General features: G+C 37.1%; 1 protein-coding gene across 1 annotated transcript; it reads left to right on the plus strand.

The window, feature by feature from the left end:
* The first annotated feature begins 435 nt into the window (after positions 1–435).
* On the plus strand, positions 436–19452 carry LOC129258997 (pre-mRNA-processing factor 17-like). Its single transcript, XM_064098408.1, has 12 exons — positions 436–662; positions 6092–6181; positions 7553–7682; positions 8144–8221; positions 8828–8970; positions 9420–9516; positions 10147–10361; positions 11458–11605; positions 13077–13192; positions 14453–14663; positions 15244–15388; positions 15968–19452. The coding sequence occupies exons 1-12, from the start codon at positions 477–479 to the stop codon at positions 16143–16145; spliced, it is 1737 nt and encodes a 578-aa protein (XP_063954478.1). The 5' UTR covers positions 436–476; the 3' UTR covers positions 16146–19452.
* Positions 19453–19664: the final 212 nt, after the last annotated feature.

The following is a 19664-nucleotide window of genomic DNA, read 5'->3' on the forward strand; positions in this document are numbered from 1 at the left end:
ACTGGAAATAGATACCCTTTTTTCAATATTTTTGTGTTTTTGACACCCTTATCACGTTACGTACGTAACGTGCCCTCTCTTGAAAAAGACATCCTTTTTACGTGTTTTTTTGGTTGCGCATGGTATCCACTCGTCAATGTAAGTGGCACCCCCGGGCGTACTGTACAGTGTTATTTTATTATCTCTTTATATCGGAAACTTCGTTTTACCGAATTGCCATGCACTCTCTCCGACGCGTAATTGAAGTCTTAGACAGCATGGCATACTACCAGCCGATGGTACACACACGCACGCACACACACGTTATTTGACAACTTGTCTCTGGAGCCAAAGTTCCTCGCATATATATCTGCATGCCTGCACGCAGTGTGTATTGAACACGCACGACCACGATCTAATGAATATTCATCGGCGAGACTGACGTCATTTTACGAGTCTCCTTTCAAACTTGGATCATAAGTGCCTACCAAATAGAAATGGCAGCGATTTCAGCTTTGCAGGCTTATGGAAGTGACGAAAGTGATGGAGATATTAGTGATAAGGAGTCCAATTCTGAAGATGCGACGGCACATCTCAGACCACTTGAGAAGGATCGGACCATTAAATCTTTGCAAGTGAAATTACAATTGAACGCAGCACCAACGGTGGACGAAACAAGTGACGTGAGTATTTGTACGTTGTCCCATATATCTGACTTGATGTTGGTAAAAATAAAATAAAACTAGATTTTAATTCGTCATGCGGACGAATTAGGTGGTCTGTCCTTATTCTCGCCATCATGATCACTATTTCCATGTTCAAGCAGATCAATATGATCTTCATGATGACAACGGAATGTTCATTATGGATGGAATACTTGCGAAAGTCGGGAGATGATAAAGAACTGTGAAAAGGGTCTCTTGATATATGAAAATACATGTGATATGAAAATAGTAATTATAATCTGTTTAATCTTGCTAATTTTTAACTTTCATACCTTTTGAATACCATAAAGGATCGTGTACGAGGTGGTAAAAAGAAAAAAAAAATGAAAAAAAAATCACCTTGTTCACCCCCAGGACTCGAGCCTGCGCCCCCGAGATCTCAAGTCAAGTGCGTTATCCATTGAGCCACGATATTCCCCATAGAGATTACACGTTCCCATAGAGATTACACGTAAGCAAATTTGAGAATTGCAAATCCAACTTTGCAAGCGAAAAACGGGCATGATCCCGGTATCTGATCAAAAAATGGAGGGCACACTTCCGAAAGCTGAGAATCTTAGCTACACCATATTCAAAGCTCAGAGACAACTGACAAAAGAAAATGGAGATATAGCTCACGAAATAGAGGAATGTAGAATCTAGTTTTGAGAAAAAGTTATGTCCCATAGAGATTACACGCAAAATGAGTAAAAATGACATGCCTTTATTATTTGCAATTTTTCAAGATGATCCGTTCATTAAAATGAAAAATAAAGGCAATAACTCAGAAAGAGTAAGACCTAAGCTACAACATATCGAAAATTGGGCGAAAATTAACTAATATTCACGGAGTTAGAGCCTAATTTGCATAATGGTTATGACGTCATAACAAGCAAAATGGATATTTTGATTTCCAACGCAGTTTTGATGACGTCATGATCAAATTGAGAGACAATGGTGACATGAAATCAAATCTACAACTCATATTCTATCGACATTTGAAAAAAAAATTGGGGGTCAACGGACTATTTAAAGAGCTACAGTGAATTTCCAATAGGCATGTTTTCGCCCATATATGGCCTGTAGTGAGAGCTCGCGCGCACACGTGCTGCAAACTTTAACGGGTGTTTATTTCGTTATCAATGGTCATAGAAGGTTGATCAAGGTATCAAATTGCTCAGAATTATATCATCAATGCAATGATGTAAAAAAAACTGTGTTTCTGCGTTGCGTTATGGCGTTGCGCGCGGAAACGCGCGCGCATACGTGCATGCGCGCAATTTTTTTGAAATGCTTAAAATGACTTGAAACGTACCCAAAAAAATTTATAAGCCATTTGGAGAATTTTTTTGGCTTTGACGCGCGTGTACGCGCGCGTCTTGACCTTTACATGACCTTTGATGACATTGACAGATGACCTTTGATTTAAAGTTTATGTGATGTAAATATGGTTGATTATTGATGATCCGTTATGTTGATATGATCAAATTGAGAATTTTACAAAATGGCGCGTAGATGACGTCATCATGACCAGATGACCTTGAAAAGCTTAGTATGCCGTCTCTATGATAGACTCTATATATGACAGAAAAATCAGCCAAAATGATTCAGCCAATTCGGAGAAAAGTTGGCGACAAACATAGGTGCTAAAAATAAATAATAAAGAAAGAAAATTCTGACGAAATTAAGAGGTGATCTGTCATAGACAGACCACCTAACTATAAATAACTTAGAAGTTTAGACATGTTACTGTTAGAAGACGTGCATCCCACATTGTCAATTAATTGCATGTGTAACGTTAGACAGCTGGCAGCCGTCTGTTTCGAGGAGTTTTTTAAAACATTTTTTTTATTTTCTCCTCGTACACAGACGGCTCGCTATCGTGCAGCCACCATTAGGCCTAGGGCACTCCTAGTACCAATGAGGTCCAACATTACATGTATGGACCTCATAGGCGACATCAGTAGTATTTTTGGTTAGAAATCTCTGAGAACAGGATATTTAAACATTATATCACAAGTACAAGCTATAATTCCTTTCTCTTATTTAAATTATAATTTTATAGTGTAAATGCATCGTTAGCAACAACAAAAAATGAAAGAAATGAAGGGGAACTTACATTTTCACGGCTTTTTCCTGATTTTCTGGGCAGCTGCTCTTCTCTTCTGACTCGCGATCGAAGCTGATATGAAGATCACGTGATTCGCGTTCTCGTCAGCTGATCGGTTGGTTATTCTTTTCGTCAGACGTTAATAATATATATTTTATAATGCTAGCATTCATCGCTAATTTAGGTGAAAGAGATTGAAGTTAAACAGCGCCAGGTCGGAATCATAATTATTTTGGAAGAGTGTATTTATACACTCGATCTCATACCTGACGTAGACGGCGCTATTCAACAAATGCACAATCTTCAATATAAAAATAAAACAGAAAGAACGCCTTGAACACAGGCCAAAATGCCTAACGATTTCTCCGCGGCATTAACAACTATCGTAAAGGGCGCTCCATTTATCAATAAAGATGGACGCTAAGCTGTCTATGGCGACAAAATTTGCCGCAAATATTTACGAAGAATTGTGAGAAATGGTCTGAAAATGCAACAAAAGAACCGGTGAGTACCGATTAAACATTATTAAATTTGTAAATAGATTATACATACCTTGTAGATTTAGTTTTTAAGGTGATATTAGTGCTTAGTTCTAAGCTAGGGAGGCCCAAACGCGCGTGAGTGGAGTCCCAGTTTATTAGCACGGGTAAGTATTGGGGTGTCGCCTAGAGTGGCCTAGGGGACTTACAATGCAAAATCCCACTCTAGGGCACTCTAGGCGACACCCCAATACTTACCCGTGCTAATAAACTGGGACTCCACTCACGCGCATTTGGGCCGCCCTAGCTTAGAACTAAGCAATATTATCTAGAAATTGTTACATTGTAGTCATTAAATATGTTCTATTAAATAAATTGATAATGTTTAATCGGTACTCACCGGTTCTTTTGTTGCATTTTCAGACCATTTCTCACAATTCTTCGTAAATATTTGCGGCAAATTTTGTCGCCATAGACAGCTTAGCATCCATCTTTATTGATAAATGGAGCGCCCTTTACGATAGTTGTTAATGCCGCGGAGAAATCGTTAGGCATTTTGGCCTGTGTTCAAGGCGTTCTTTCTGTTTTATTTTTTATATTGAAGATTGTGCATTTGTTGAATAGCGCCGTCTACGTCAGGTATGAGATCGAGTGTATAAATACACTCTTCCAAAATAATTATGATTCCGACCTGGCGCTGTTTAACTTCAATCTCTTTCACCTAAATTAGCGATGAATGCTAGCATTATAAAATATATATTATTAACGTCTGACGAAAAGAATAACCAACCGATCAGCTGACGAGAACGCGAATCACGTGATCTTCATATCAGCTTCGATCGCGAGTCAGAAGAGAAGAGCAGCTGCCCAGAAAATCAGGAAAAAGCCGTGAAAATGTAAGTTCCCCTTCATTTCTTTCATTTTTTGTTGTTGCTAACGATGCATTTACACTATAAGATTATAATTTAAATAAGAGAAAGGAATATAGCTTGTACTTGTGATATAATATATAAATATCCTGTTCTCAGAGATTTCTAACCAAAAATACTACTGATGTCGCCTATGAGGTCCATACATGTAATGTTGGACCTCATTGGTACTAGGAGTGCAAAATCCCCCCGTCGGGGCTCTTCAATTTTTGTCTTTAATGAATCAAACTTTTGAAAATTAACGCAACCGAAATGCAAATTAATATTCCCTCTTGGCATTAATTGCCAAAAAACGGGGAAAAAATCAAGTTAAAAGGAACAAAAACAGTGACTTACCTCGGCTGTCACGCAACTTCACTTCCCTGTTTTATCCAAACTTAATACATAAACATATGGCCATTGAGTCCCCTGTACAGATCGCGCTAGAACTTCGGTCTCTGTATTTGGTGAGTGAAGCCAACGGATTTCAGCTGAACAACCAACATAACAGAGACCGAAGCTTTTGGTCTAGTGTAACGTTAGAGTAAAGTGCCCAAATATCGGACACTTAAGCATAATTGGACCAAAACAAAAATACAATCATTGAATTAAATAAAAATCATGTTTATTTCCGTAAAACAATTTTTGAATATTGATCATAAAAATTAGAATTGAAAAAATTATTTATGGTTAACAGAAATTATTTACTTACTCAGAGATGCCAAGTTAAAAATAATGTTATGCGTGAGATTTTCATGACTCTGCGTCTCTGCGCGCGAGATATGGGCTTCATCCACTCACACAAGCATGCGAGGTTAGTTGTACTAACCTCGCACAACGCATGTCATTTTATAATGAATTTTGACGTTTTCATTCATCACACGAATATGAGAGAATAAAACACGCCAAAATCTTCAAAATTTATTCAATTTATAAATCTAAATCTAATTTAATTTTTAAAATATAGTCGAAAATATTGATAAAGATGATTTTTAAGGCTTACCTCCAAATCTCGGCCAAGATACTCCGTCCGATCCGTACGAAGATCCTTAATACTGCGGTGGAAATTACGCAAACAACAATCGAAATTGAATTTCAAGTCGTCGGCGCATAATAGAAAATTGTACCAAAAAAAATCAACAGGTTGCATCTCATTTTTTATTTTGAATAATATTTTATTTTCTTCCTTAAATAAGTTTACAATCACAATTCATATAAATAAAGATTCTTTGCATGTATACAATAAATAAACAGTCAAACAAATAAATATATGATGAAAGGGGACTGAACGAGCAAGATGTCTTGCCTCGTACTAGTGTGAGTGGTTTTTTGCCAAAAATCGGACACAGTTGCCTAATATCGGACACGTAGAGTTGTGCGCCGCTATCAATTTCGGCGATTTAAATCCCGCTCTAGACCCTAAAATAATTGTTTAATTGTTGACAAAATAATTTATTTTTAGCTGCGCAAATGCCGATTTTAATTATTACTATCAATTTTTATATAGAAATCGGTAAGTAATGATAATTTACTTACCAAATGGACCTTTTTTTGCTCAGAACATCGGACGTCTGAAAACGAGTGCACACATCAACAGCACACATTTCCAATTCAATTGGACGATATGTCCGATGTTTGGGATAGGAACCCCCCGCGGCGGCCATTGCAGATTTTTTTGCAATAGATCAAACATGTGCGATCTCGGCAGTGATATTTCCGGCATAAATCAATTCCCCCTTCTGAGATTTTTTTGGGTCCAAACCCAGAAATAATCGCTGGATTGTTGAGAAACAACTTTTTTCTGCTTAGCTGCACAAATGCAATATTACTATCAATAATTTTGATGTAATTATAGAAATCAGTAAATAATAATAATCTCTTTTTTGTACTTTTCTTCAATTTTTCATGCAGTTTGGAAGCAACCCCTACCACCAGCCACTAGACCCATTAACAAAGACTGTGTCTTATAATCCTCAGTATGATCAGATGTACAAGCCACAAGTAAGTAATGACGGCTTCCTTGCTGGGCTGCATTGGGTCAGATATTTGATTATTAACGGCTAATTTGATTATTGCTGCATTCGACCCAGGTGAGGTAAATGGGTACCTGGCAGGAATTTATTCCTTGAAATGCCACCGCGCTGTAAAAGGCTGCGGGGCTAAAGCCAGGGTAATAATATCCAATGAAGCGCATAGGGACGCTTTTTAACAGTGATATGCGCTATATAAGCATGTTGGTATTATTATTAACGGCTAATGTCCAGTTTCAAGGAGGCTGCTCTCCCTGCCATCAGAATGATGCAGCCCCCTGTTGGATCCCATATGATTTAAAGTCTTAAGCTTGGTTTTTACTTGCACTCAGCATAGCATGTTTTACTGTACATATATATACAAAATTGCTATATCTATCCATCACCATTTCTGCACTTCATGATGCTCCTTCCAGTGGCTCACTTTATTCATCATCCCAGTATAGCTTCTGTATGAGCTGCCATATGGATTACTACATCAAGTATCAAGTATGTAATATACATGTTAGCTGATGTATATTTGTCATACTATTTTCACCCACTTGTATCAATTTGTTTTCTGTACTGATACATTATATATTAAAAAATGGTTTTGAATACTTTTAAAACATCATTACCCTACAAATGATAATTGTGGCGGAGATCCTCCTTATCATCAGATCTGAATTCATTTTGTACCATATATCATCCATGTAAATAAAATACAAAATGAATAGTGACTGCATAACATCACTGGCTTGCTCATTTGCATACCAACAGGGGTATCGACCTACATACATGTATAACAGTTTTGTGAAGAAAAAAAATGAACGTTTAAAATGCCATTACTTTTTTTTATTTTACATCAGAATTAAAGGATACAGGCATTATTATCTATTTGAATCACGCAAAGTTTGTTATTGATCTAATATCATAAGTTAGGTTGTTCCACAATTTTGGTGCCATTGTCCCCCGAGAGCTCAGTTTCCAAAAGTCTTGGAGTTTACACATCTTTCAGTGAGAATATCCTGTGATTGTGAACGAAGAGTTTAACTTGATAGATATTTCTGAATGAGATCTCTGAGGTGAGCAGGATCATTCCAATCAATGCTTTTAAAAACAAGAGTGAAGACTTGAAACAAAATATGAGCCTTTATCCGAAGCCAAGGAGGCTACCTAGGATTGGTCTGGTAGGATATTTGTAGGATAAAAATATTGCTTCGACTTTGGTAAATATTTGACTTCTGGGGGGTTGAATTTTATATTCTATTTCTACTTCTCTGTCTACTCATACTGATGTTCATTGTTTTTTTAGTCTAATGTGGTCTTTGATGTTTCATAATTGTTCTTTTACATCATTTAGGCAGGACCTGTGAATCCATTCAAGACACAACAACAGACCGCTGCCAAGAACACTCTATCTGGCTATGTAGAACCAGCCCATCTCAATCCTTTCCATTTTGAGAACCAAAGAAGGACATTCTCGAGCTATGGTAGGAAATGGATTCTTGCTTTTTCAACTATCACTCTTTATCATAAGTAATACATTTTTAGAAATCTGTAATATGCTACAATAAGCTACATTAATGATGCATTGTTAATGTGATGACTGTCCCTGAGATGCATTTTTTGTCTTTAGATCTTAAATTTGCAATTTGGTATATTTGAATTTGATATGGCTGCAAGTTGTCAAGTGACAGATGAAAACACATACATTTCTGAAGATAATCTTATCTAGGCATGCTTTTCAAGAATCTTTAACTCCTTTTTTTACGAACTTAAGAAAATAGGGTGCATAATAATTCATTAATATTGCATGAAATCCATATCCAAAGTTGATAAAAAAAACACATTGAGTTTGTTTATGATATGATCTGTACCAGAACTTTATAACAATCAATTTAACACTTGATATTGCAATAGTCTTGTATTTATTTTCCCTTTTATTCTCTAGGTTTTGCTGTTGATCCCAGTGTTGATACAGGTGGAAAGCACATTGTCTCAAACAAAGAGGGCACCAAGCCTGAAGAAGGTAGGTTCCATGGTATACTAAGAACTCAAACAGCAAAAGAAATTGTGATGATTGTGTGTAAAAAAGAAACCGATTCAATACTGATACAAGATTACTGTACTAGCCCCCCGCAATTCCGTTAGTGATGGGTTTCTTGTATGATTAAGGAGTTGATGTGATCAATAGATGCATTGGTTTGTAAAGTATTAAAAAGGAGGTTAAAACCATGAATAAATAGTTATTCTATTGAAAAGAGAGAATAAGTTCTGAATAACCTTTCCATTTTTTAAGATTGCTATTTAAAACAGTATGAAACCCTTGATCAACTCCCAAATTTGTTCTTCAAATTGGAAATTTGCCATTGAATATTAGGTCTTAGTGGAGAACTCTCATTATGTTTTGTTCTTACATTTCAGCCCCTCACATTCACCACCCCCTCAATTATCTCTAAGTTGCTTCTCTGTTCTCTTTTTTTTTCAATCCTTGACATGTATATCAATTCCCCTTGGTGTGTTTGAGCTTAATTGGAGGCTATCTGCTCCTTGAGGTATCACCATTGTTACCGTCATTGTTATTATTTTCATACCGGCTACTTTTATTACATCATTTTTGTATTACTGTTCCCAGGTAAGACAGTCTTTGAGAAGGTTGAATTGAGGGAAGGGGACAAGCGGAAGAGGGTGAAGAACAAAGATGCCGCAGACATAGAGGGCTTTGAGGGTCCGTGGGGTAAATATCAGGATGAGAAGACAGTAGCTAAACCATCAGAGGTAAGTCAAATTATATTACAACTTAATCTTATCATCCTTATTCGTGGAAGCATTGTGGTTTAGTGGTTTTCCGTCTTGGACCTTTCAAGCAGGGGGTCATGGGTTCAAACCCCAGCCATGGCAGGTTTTTTTTTTCAGCAACAACTTTATACACATTGTGCTGCACTCACCCAGGTGAGGTAAATTGCGACCTAACAGGAATTTGATCCTTGTAAAACAGAAGCTTGTCAAGAGCTTGGTTACTAAAGTTGGGGTACATGTAATTAAGATTTCACTATTGAAAATAGCTTAAAGACTTTTGTTAAGTGATGAACCCTATAGGTAAGGAAGTATAATCAATATTGTAAATATTAATTAGTAGTTAATTTATAATATTAGAAAAAAGAGATTAATCATTGAAATGTAAAATTTTTCACTTTTTTCACTCTCTGTCTTCTTTTCTTTGATAGGAAGAGCAGACAGAGTTAGATGAGATTCTCGCTAAGAGAGCTAAGAGAGGCAAGATGATGGATGATAAACCAGCCGAAGAGAAGACTACACTACACAGTAAGTCATACCAGATTATCTTGTATGTGATTATTGCTTTATTGTTCGTATCAAGCAGTTCTAGCTGACAAGTCAAGGGTGATTCCATAAAATAATCAACCTTTTTTTTTTTTAAGTGAAAACTCCATATGACAAACTGCTAAATGATTTTAAGCAATCACAACATCATATGATCTATAAAAAATCAAAGACAAATCATTTGGACTTATCAGGTGTCAAATTTGTTTTAGAGATTGATGTATTTATGAGATTCCAAGAAAACAAAGTATTAAAAAAAACATACAAGTCTGCATTATAGATCCAATTATTGAAATTGTATGATTTCTTTTGAGAAAAATTTGCTGTTGTTTTTTCAACTTTTCCGCATCTTAGATCTAATTTCTGTTAAGCCAGTTGGAACATATTTACTGAAATATCACATTTTTATAGGTTCTCTTAAATAAATTTTATTTTTAAGAAAACGTTTGTACAGTGAGACACTACATGTATGTTCGATAACCATGGAAAGCTTCAAAATTGATTCAACTTGAAAGCTTGCCCAGACTTTCTATACATAACATCAAATACTGTTTCCAACCTCCATGTACTTTACCAACAAATTTTTTCCTCCCTCCAAAACCTTTCTTCCAGTCAAAGATGCCTACGACTACCAGGGTCGATCCTACCTTCACATACCCCAAGACCTGGACGTCGATCTCAGGTCTGAGCTGCCTCCAGACAAGTGCTATCTCCCCAAGAAGACCATTCACCAATGGACTGGTCACACTAAAGGTGTGGCGGCCATCAGGCTCTTGCCAGTCTCTGGACATCTTCTTATCTCCTGTGGCATGGACAGCAAAATCAAGGTACTGTGATATTTGGTGGTATACTGATAGCCATGGTTTAGCTTACCCTGGCTTACCCTGGGTTAACTTTACAGACAGTGGCAGATCCAGGGGGTGGGGGGCATTGGGTGTTGAAATTTGGATTGCTTCCCCTTGCTCCAAAACTTATTCAGAGTTTGTAAAACTGATCCAGATCACATTTTTGACATCTCATTAGCTAGTGAGTGACTTTTCAGGACCATCTTCATTTTATGTTTGGTGTTATAATCGTGTAATAATTGACCTAACACCAACACCAAAAGGTCAACACTGAACTTGAAATCACCCATTTTTGGCCTATGCCCTCCTTTTCAGAGTCACAGTCGATATTTGTAATGTCAATATTCCATTCATAAACAACAAGTGTCCCCCACCCATTCGAGAGTAAGAGAAAATATTTTTAATGGGAATATGTTGTTAATACACAAGTGAGGATCTCTCTCTCTCTCTTTTTTTTATTTGCTTATCAAATTTTTCTTTGGAAAATGTGCCCCCCCCCCCTTTGAAAATCCTGGATCCTCCTTTGAACTTAGACCACACTTTTTTGAGTGCCAGTTGTCAACTCATTCACCAAGTAAAACTGATTCTTATCCTGGGCCAAAAGATTGATAGAAAAATTAATTGACTCTTTAAATGAGAAGAATAGGAAAACGTGAAAATATGAATTTCATTGAATTAATTTGTATATCGTCTTTGCTATAAATATAGAGGAAGTATCATGAATGGTTGGGTCCAGCAAGTTTCAGCTGTTTCTTTCATAAATGTGAAGGCAACAAAGATCATAAGTGCATTTTACATGAGCACCGTTTATGCTCAGACTTCACAGGCTCAAAAGAGTGCTGTTAGCATAAAAACCCTAATACAAAGATATTTAACCAAAAAAAAAAAAACTTCTGAAAAAGTCATTATGATCTCAGAATCAACCTCAGATATCTTGTGCAGAAAATAATTGATATTGTCTCCTAAATCATGCTTTTCCTAAGGATTGATAATATTCTGTTGTCAAAACTTTACAACTCATAACTCGTTATCTAGGTATCTTATGACTCCATAAATGGTTTGCTATTTTCACCTTCAGCTATGGGAGGTATATAACCAGAGGAGGTTAGTGAGAACGTTCTCAGGTCACAAACAGGCAGTCAGGGATGTTTGCTTTAACAACGATGGGACCAAGTTCCTTAGCGCTGCTTATGATCGCTACATCAAGCTCTGGGACACAGAAACAGGTATTAATTTTTCTTCACAAGTCAGATTGTTTTATATACTTTTTTTTAAATGGGACTGTGCAAAGATTTGACCACTTAACCCTAATTCTCCCGGGGGGGGGGGGGGGGCCATTATGGCCCCCCCCCCTCGACAATTTTTGCGATATATCTGCTGCGCAAAATTTTTTGACCTCGCCGCTCACTGACTTTTTACTTTCAAGTCTCGCGCAAATTTTGAGACCAAATTTGTGACGCCCGGGTACGCGGTTACGACATTACGCAACATTATGTAAGTGCATGTCAGACCCAAAATTGCTCATAAACGTGATTTCATGTACAAATCCAATGCAAATTGTGTATTTGGCCAAAATTCATAAATGTATTATTATTTCTACTTTTAATGATCAAACTTAATTAATTTTGCCTTGTTTATGATTAGAATTAAGTCTGGAACGATTTCCATTGAAAAAACAATAAAAAACAAAAAGTAAAAAAACAAAGAAATACATAAGAATTTTAAATAACAATAAAATACATAAGAAATCAGTCTTGGTACCAGAATTTTTTTTCATTCACAATTGTTAAGAATGCTTTAAAGAATATTTTCACCAAAAAATAGCATTCTAGGAGCTTTATTTTAGTGAATCAGAGCAAAAAGTATGATTTCATGAATAAATTAGCATAATTAATTCATATAAAATAAAAATATATGAATTCAGTGAAATTTACCAATGCAACTGGGTAGATTACGTCATTCTCTACCATCATGCAAATTTTCGTTGTGATCGCGCAATCCACGGCTGAGATCTTAAGGGGGGGCCATAATGGCCCCCCCCCCCCCCCCCCCCGGGAATGACAAGAATCAGAATACCCCGGGAGATTGAGGGTTAAAGAAAGTACATACCAATCTGTAATTACCTACTTTGTCCGATTTTATAAACTTTTACTAGTATGTGGAATGTAACCAGATAAGATTTTTTAAATTTAAAAAGATGAAGATACTTTCAATTTATTTATCACAAAATTGCAAATGCCTCTAATTTGTTGACAGGAAAGAAATATAGACTATAAGAAAAGAGATAATTTGATTAATGAATATCACAAATAATCTCTGTATCATCACCATAACATGAATTTGTGGAATAATTTGGGATCGTAATAAAGGTTATCATTTATCAGTGAATTATGGTGTATTGTCTTGTATGGAGACGTGTGCTGTGTGCACCGAATAGGTAGCCTAGCTTAGCCGGGTAACAATAGCAGGGCCCGCTGGGAGAACAGTTTTCGGAACTGAAGTGGCTACCCTGGGTAAATATACCTATATTATTATTATTATAATTGGTCACTGTGATTTGTTTAAAAAAATGGTCTGCCAATGAAGTTGTGAAATTGTTACAAAATACCATATAAATTCACAATTCATTTTATGAGAATTGCATCTCATTTGTTGATTCATACCATATTATGTTCTACCATATTGTTTTGTATACAGGACAATGTATTGAGAAGTTTACAAGTCGTAAGGTTCCGTATTGCGTGAAGTTCAACCCAGAGGAAGACAAACAACACATCTTTGTTGCTGGCATGTCAGACAAAAAAATAGTTCAGGTAGGTTGACAAGGGATTGGTTTCATAAAACCATTGGTAAAGTTATGCATGATATTATGACTGGGGTTGTCAAGCAGTCAAGCTTAGCTTATAGTGGCAACCCCTGCAACCTTCTAACAATCGATATATATTAATAGAAAATGCAATTATGTTCAATGTTTTCCTTGTCAGTTATACGTATATTATTATTGTATTTTCTTTGTTCATGTGTTTATGAAAAAGTGTTGCAGAAACCAATAAATGGACATGGAAATGGATATTACAAGTGACCTGATTATGGCAGGCTGAATGGGTTTGTAGATTATGATAATTAGCTAAATAATGTCAAAATATGGTAGATTTTTTGCCATTGAAATTTTAATTATTAATTTTGATGATGATGATAATAATGAATAATTTTTTTTTCAAATTTTAGCCTCTTTAGCCTGCATAACATGATATGTTATTATTATCCTTCGTCAATCTAAATGCTAATAAGAAGTCAGAAGCTTCCATTTTTTTTACAAGTCTTTGGTATGACTTGACCAGGGATCAAACCAACGACCCCCGTTCATGACGCAGGCGCTTGACCACAGAGCCATCTTGCCCGGTGGCTCATTAAAGTGAACTTTCCTAGAGAATAGGACAATGTGTGAGAAGCTCCATGTACAGTAAAGGAATGATATCAGTGCACTTAACTTCAGCAACTTGAAGGAACACTGCTCGGGGTGGGGTGGGGGAACAATATTTTCTTTTCTACTTGAAATTGTTTCATTTGACAACTCTTCTCTGTGAGCAATAGATCACAGATACAATGTGTCATGGGAAACACCATATACCGTTCGTGATTAATAGTCAATCTCTTTCTCTCCTCACACTTTAACCCCTTTATACTTATTTGTTAGTCTCACAATACATGTAGGTGTTCACAAATCTCTTTGTAATGGTATGGAAGATCACTGAGGTGCCAAATTGGATGCCAATTTGAAACTCTATTTCCAATTCCAATTTTCTTTTAGAATGAGCTTGTTCATTTTCCCTTCATTTATTTGAGATATATGTTGATGTATATGATACAAAATTAATGAAAAGGTTAAAATTAATAGCAATGATTTAAGATTTATATAGCACACATATCTCTCGAAAATGACACTCAAGGTGCACAAAATAAGCAAGAGGATATAATAGTACATGCGCTCTGAGAATTCAGAATGATATTAAGTTTACATATGCAAATGCAATAATACCATTTCTTCTTTGCATTTCTTTTGCTTTTTACAGTGGGACATTAGAAGCAATGAGATTGTTCAGGAATACGACCGTCACTTGGGTGCTGTCAACACCATCACGTTCGTCGATAATAACAAACGTTTTGTGACGACATCCGACGACAAGAGTTTGAGGGTGTGGGAATGGGACATACCTGTAGATTTCAAGTACATTGCAGACCCTAGCATGCACAGTATGCCGAGTGTTTCACTAAGTCATAATGGTAAGTGGATGATAGACTTGTGATTTTACGGGGGGTCACAGAGTTAACTGTGACACTCATGTATTGCACACTTGTTTATTTAACATGTAACCTCATTTTTTTATTACGCTGTAGCATGCATACTTTTAAACACACGATGATTTGTTTAATACATGCAACTAGAAATATTCATTGGAAAAATATGACTAATAGCATCAAGTCAGCAATATGACGTTAATATAAAATCACTGTTTTAACAAAAAGAATGGTACATTCTTTTCTTTTCTTTATCAATTTATATTATTTCTGACACGTGAACTTTGAAAGGAAATATGCAGTATTGAAAATGAAAGTTTTAGTGTTGCCAATTTGAAGTTGAAATGCTGATCAAGGAAAATAATCAACTATTTCATTCATGATTGTTACAAATTAGTTAACATAATTATATTACCTACTGGAACCTGGTGTTCTCTGTACAAAGTATATGGGAATCACAGAGTTCAGTAGTCAACAGTTTAACCATACTGATTGCTTTAATAGGTTCTTGAAGGTAAACTTTGAAATATGATGAATTGGATACAATTTTTCTGTCTACCTGTAGGGAAGTGGCTGGGTTGCCAGGCGATGGATAACCAGATCGTCATCTACAGCGCCATCAATAGGTTCCGACAGAACAGGAAAAAGATCTTCAAAGGTCACATGGTGGCTGGCTATGCTTGCCAGATGGACTTTGCCCCCGACATGAGGTAAGTGTTTAGAGCCAAATATGAGAAGTCGCAGTGAGCGTTAATATTAGGAGAAAGTGTTTGAAATAATTGTAGAGAGCAAGTTCTGACATATTTAAGAGTAAAAATCACATTTTCATTCTTATCACTCTAAATGAACAGGGACAAAAGCTATTCTATTTCTTTTTATGAAATTGTTCCTAATGAAATGATTGGCTAAAATACCGGAAAATTGACTAATGACTGGTGCTAATGGCTAGTTGTATTGACCAGTGATAGTTTTGTATAAGGATAATATATCCAATAACTAGGATCCTCATCACTATCTTATAAAACATGTAGTGCACATCATATTGCTCGGGCATTATCAAAGCTGTTGTTGATCCTATTTTCACTTCATTAAATCCTTTTATGATGTTTCCAATTTAGTTCTTATCAAACAATCCCCAAATTCCAGTCTTATGATAGCACCCATCTTCACCAGCTTTCCATCAGAGTAGAATACAAACTTAATTTCCTCTTGATAATTCTCAGCCATTGACAATCGACTGCAATAAAGTAATCCAATTCATCAATTTTCTTTTTCACAATTATCTACAGTTACATTGTATCTGGAGATGCTGACGGAAAATTGAATGTGTGGGACTGGAAGACCACGAAACTGTACACCAAGTTGAAGGCACATGACGGCGTTTGCATCGGCTGTTTATGGCACCCTCATGAAACGTCAAAAGTTATAACGTGTGGATGGGATGGACTTATAAAACTCTGGGACTGAGACTGTTGTATGTGTGCTCAGTGGACTTGATGTATCTTATGAAAACCAACTTTATAGTGAGTACATGGGACTGAGTAGGAAACCTTGGTGACCGTTTGGGCTGCGAAAAGTGTGGGATCCTGGATGCTCATTTGAAAGTATCGCAGTATCACATAGACGAACATGGCCATGTACATGTACGTGCTGTTGAGAACTCGATGGATGACATGAATGGGTCAAATGCTTCCCGTCTGCCTGTTCGCAGTTGGTTAATGATGAGAACGAACTGAATAAATGAGACCACAGTTGAATCTTAGGAGCATGCAAGCCTTGTAGTCTGATACCCATCTAGGGTCGTTCATGAAAGGGCTTGTCAGGCGATTTATCCATCAGTTAAAATAGGAACTGCATCTCAGCTAATCAAAATTAAGGAAAAGTTGTCAGGCCTAACAACTTGTCGGACAAAAATGTTGACGATGAAGCTCTCCCCAGATCTCTCACACCACTCCATTTTTCAAAGTACAATAAAATTCCAACCTCTCTGGGTCATTCTTTAAACCTTAAAAATTCATTAAAGATAATTTTCTTCACTATTACACCGTGGGGGGAAAGAACAGAGTAAACATAAGAAACATAAAATGTGCACAAAAATTTGACATTTTCATTCGGTCTCCCATAGTTTTATTTTAGTTAGACAATTGCCTAATTGAAGTAGACATCAAAATACAAAATACATGCCTGTATGTCTTAGATTTTCATGTGTAAATGTGATGGGCTACATGAAGAAATCTTTTGATCTTGCCTACTTTAGGTTGGAAATTTCCTCAAGTGAATAGATGATGTACATCAATCTTTTCCATAGCCCTTTTCAATTGAAACCATGTGATCAAAAGCACATTAATCAACATAATTATAAAAGAATAGAAATTCATATTCAAGACAAGTTCTGTATTTCAATATGATTGTTCAACGCTGCCCTCAATTTAGCAGGCTTGTTCTTATTGTTACCTAGGCCTGGTATCATAAAGAATACAATCAATTAAAAAAAATACAAAAAAACAGGCATAATTGTTAGTCTCTGGTAAATAAAAATGTCGCGATCAGTTGCAAATGTTAATCAGATTCCTCTTTTTTGTTACAGGTCACAGGTTAACATGGCAAGCACAATTCTGTTTACACTGTCAAACAATCGGGTTGTTATATACCTATGTGTGTGTTATGTAATATCTATGTATCATAGACTTGTGAAATTATAGCCTACAGTGTAATCTAGGTGGCGACTGCAGCTATTTTGCCATTTCAAGCCTGATGTGGCGAGACTACATGTACTAACAGCGGCTGCATAGTCTCGCTGAACCAGACTTGTAACAGCAAACACAAAAGCTGTAGCCTCAACCGAGAGTGTAGGCTAGCAAAATAATAGATCAGTATTTTATTACATTTCAAAATATCAAATTTGAGCTGCAATCGTTAATGAACTTTCTTTTTTGATTAGTGATTTGAAAGGTCACTCGGTGATTTTCCAAGAACAGTGCTGGTAATGATAAGTTACGTGTTGGGAGTGGTGTCAATATTAACCCAACACAAACACCTCCTTTTAACACCAAAATTTAAACTCACAAGGTGTTTTGATCGAATGGATACATCATCAGGCTCTTCATTCAAATCCTAACACTGCCCTACCATTGTTTTACAAGGCATGAATCTATATTTTCCACTCTCCACCCGGGTGAAAAATGGATATCGACAGGAGAGAATTCCCTGACTGCTGAGGAGTGAGGGCAAGAATCAAACAAGAGTATATGGGAGTGCATTAAGCACCTTCTGTGGTGGACATATGTATACTTCATAGATAACCCAAATTGTATATTAATTCAAAGTTTTGGTTAGCTTTCATATCAGCTCTTCAAAATGATCATATCTATTTTCAACACAAAGTTTTTACTGGCAAGTTATACATTAGAGGTGGTTTCCCGGGGGGGCCACTTACATTGACGAATGGATACCATGCGCGACCAAAAAAACACGTAAAAAGGATGTCTTTTTCAAGATAGGGCACGTTACGTACGTAACGTGATAAGGGTGTAAAAAACACAAAAATAATGAAAAAAGGGTATCTATTTCGCTAGGAAAGCTACATGTTTAGGGTCAAATTTGCGGGGATGATAAAACAAAATTAAAATGTTTTATAAAGGATGTCCTTTTTGCCCCAACACTACCTGTTTAGAGTCCGATTTGCGCAAGGTGTGGAAGGTGGGGCCGAATGGTGTGTAAAGGTAAAACTGACGACCGACGGACCCGTGACATAGACCCCTGTTACATCTGAGAGATTCCCTACCTCGGGCCGGCCCGGGGCCTACCTCGGGTCGGAAAGAAATCAGATGTAAACATCCCAAACCTACCTCGGGCCACCTTTTAGCGAACCTACCCGAGACCACATCAAGAGGTAGTCTCGGGTAGGTATCGGGCCGGCCCCGGTCCACCGATTCGTAGATGTAAACGCACACAAGCTTTCAAACCTATCTCGGTCCGTTCGCCAGCTGTCAAATTACGTCAAAGCGCGCGCTATCCCCTCCCCAGCCCCGTCGTTCTTCGAATGTTTTGCGGCTTTTGACATGTGAATTGTGATTGATAAAGTCTTTGATTTTAGTGGAAAGAAGGAAGCACTTTAAACGTATTCTTTTCAAATCGATCATATCTTCAACGACTGCTGGGATCATCAGCATGCTTCCAGAATAACGAAATGTAAACAACTTCAATTAGCGCGCGCAAATTATTCAGAGCCTAGATCGAGAGTGCCCTTTGGTGTCAGCAATCGGATACCGCTCGAAACCGTACCGATAGGGGAGGGAATGAACGCTGTGATGTAAACAGACCACATTTCGGACTCGGTCCGTTCGCGAAGCTAATCCACCAATAATCCAGTCAAGGTTGCAAGTGGACTCGGTCGGGTCTCGGGTAGGAAACTTTCAGATGTAACAGGGGCCATAATAAAATATCGCTGTACTTGTTTAGGGGTTCATTTCAGGGAATACTTGCCAAGAGTATCGTTTTGTTTCCAATACTTGTTAAGGGTAGGGTTTCACACGCCAATACTTGTTAAGGGGTGCATTTTCAGAGTATGGAAAATACGTGTTTAGGGTGCTTTTTGAGACCCCATGGTCGCGCATGGTATCCACTCGTCAATGGAAATGGCCCCCCCCCCCCCCCCCGGCCCCCGGTATGGTTTACTGAATTTCTGAACAGGGAGTGATACCATGTGCGAATACTGAGGTGATGATAATTGTACAATATTTTTTAATAAATACAATATGTTTTTACTATGGAACCATTTTGTCTTGACTCAGATTATTGTGTTCATTGTCCCTTTTGAGGACATTACATTGCATTCATTTGGCTTTCCTTGACAGGAAATAAGCACCAAAGGGGATGGAGGGAGAATGGGGTGGAGTGAGAATGGGATGGAGTGGAGAGGAGAAGGAGGCAGAGATGGAGGGAAAGAAACAGACAGGCGGAAGGAAGGAAACAGAGATAGAAGAG

Source organism: Lytechinus pictus, chromosome 4 (assembly GCF_037042905.1).
Source record: "Lytechinus pictus isolate F3 Inbred chromosome 4, Lp3.0, whole genome shotgun sequence".
Taxonomy (NCBI): Eukaryota; Metazoa; Echinodermata; class Echinoidea; order Temnopleuroida; family Toxopneustidae; genus Lytechinus; species Lytechinus pictus.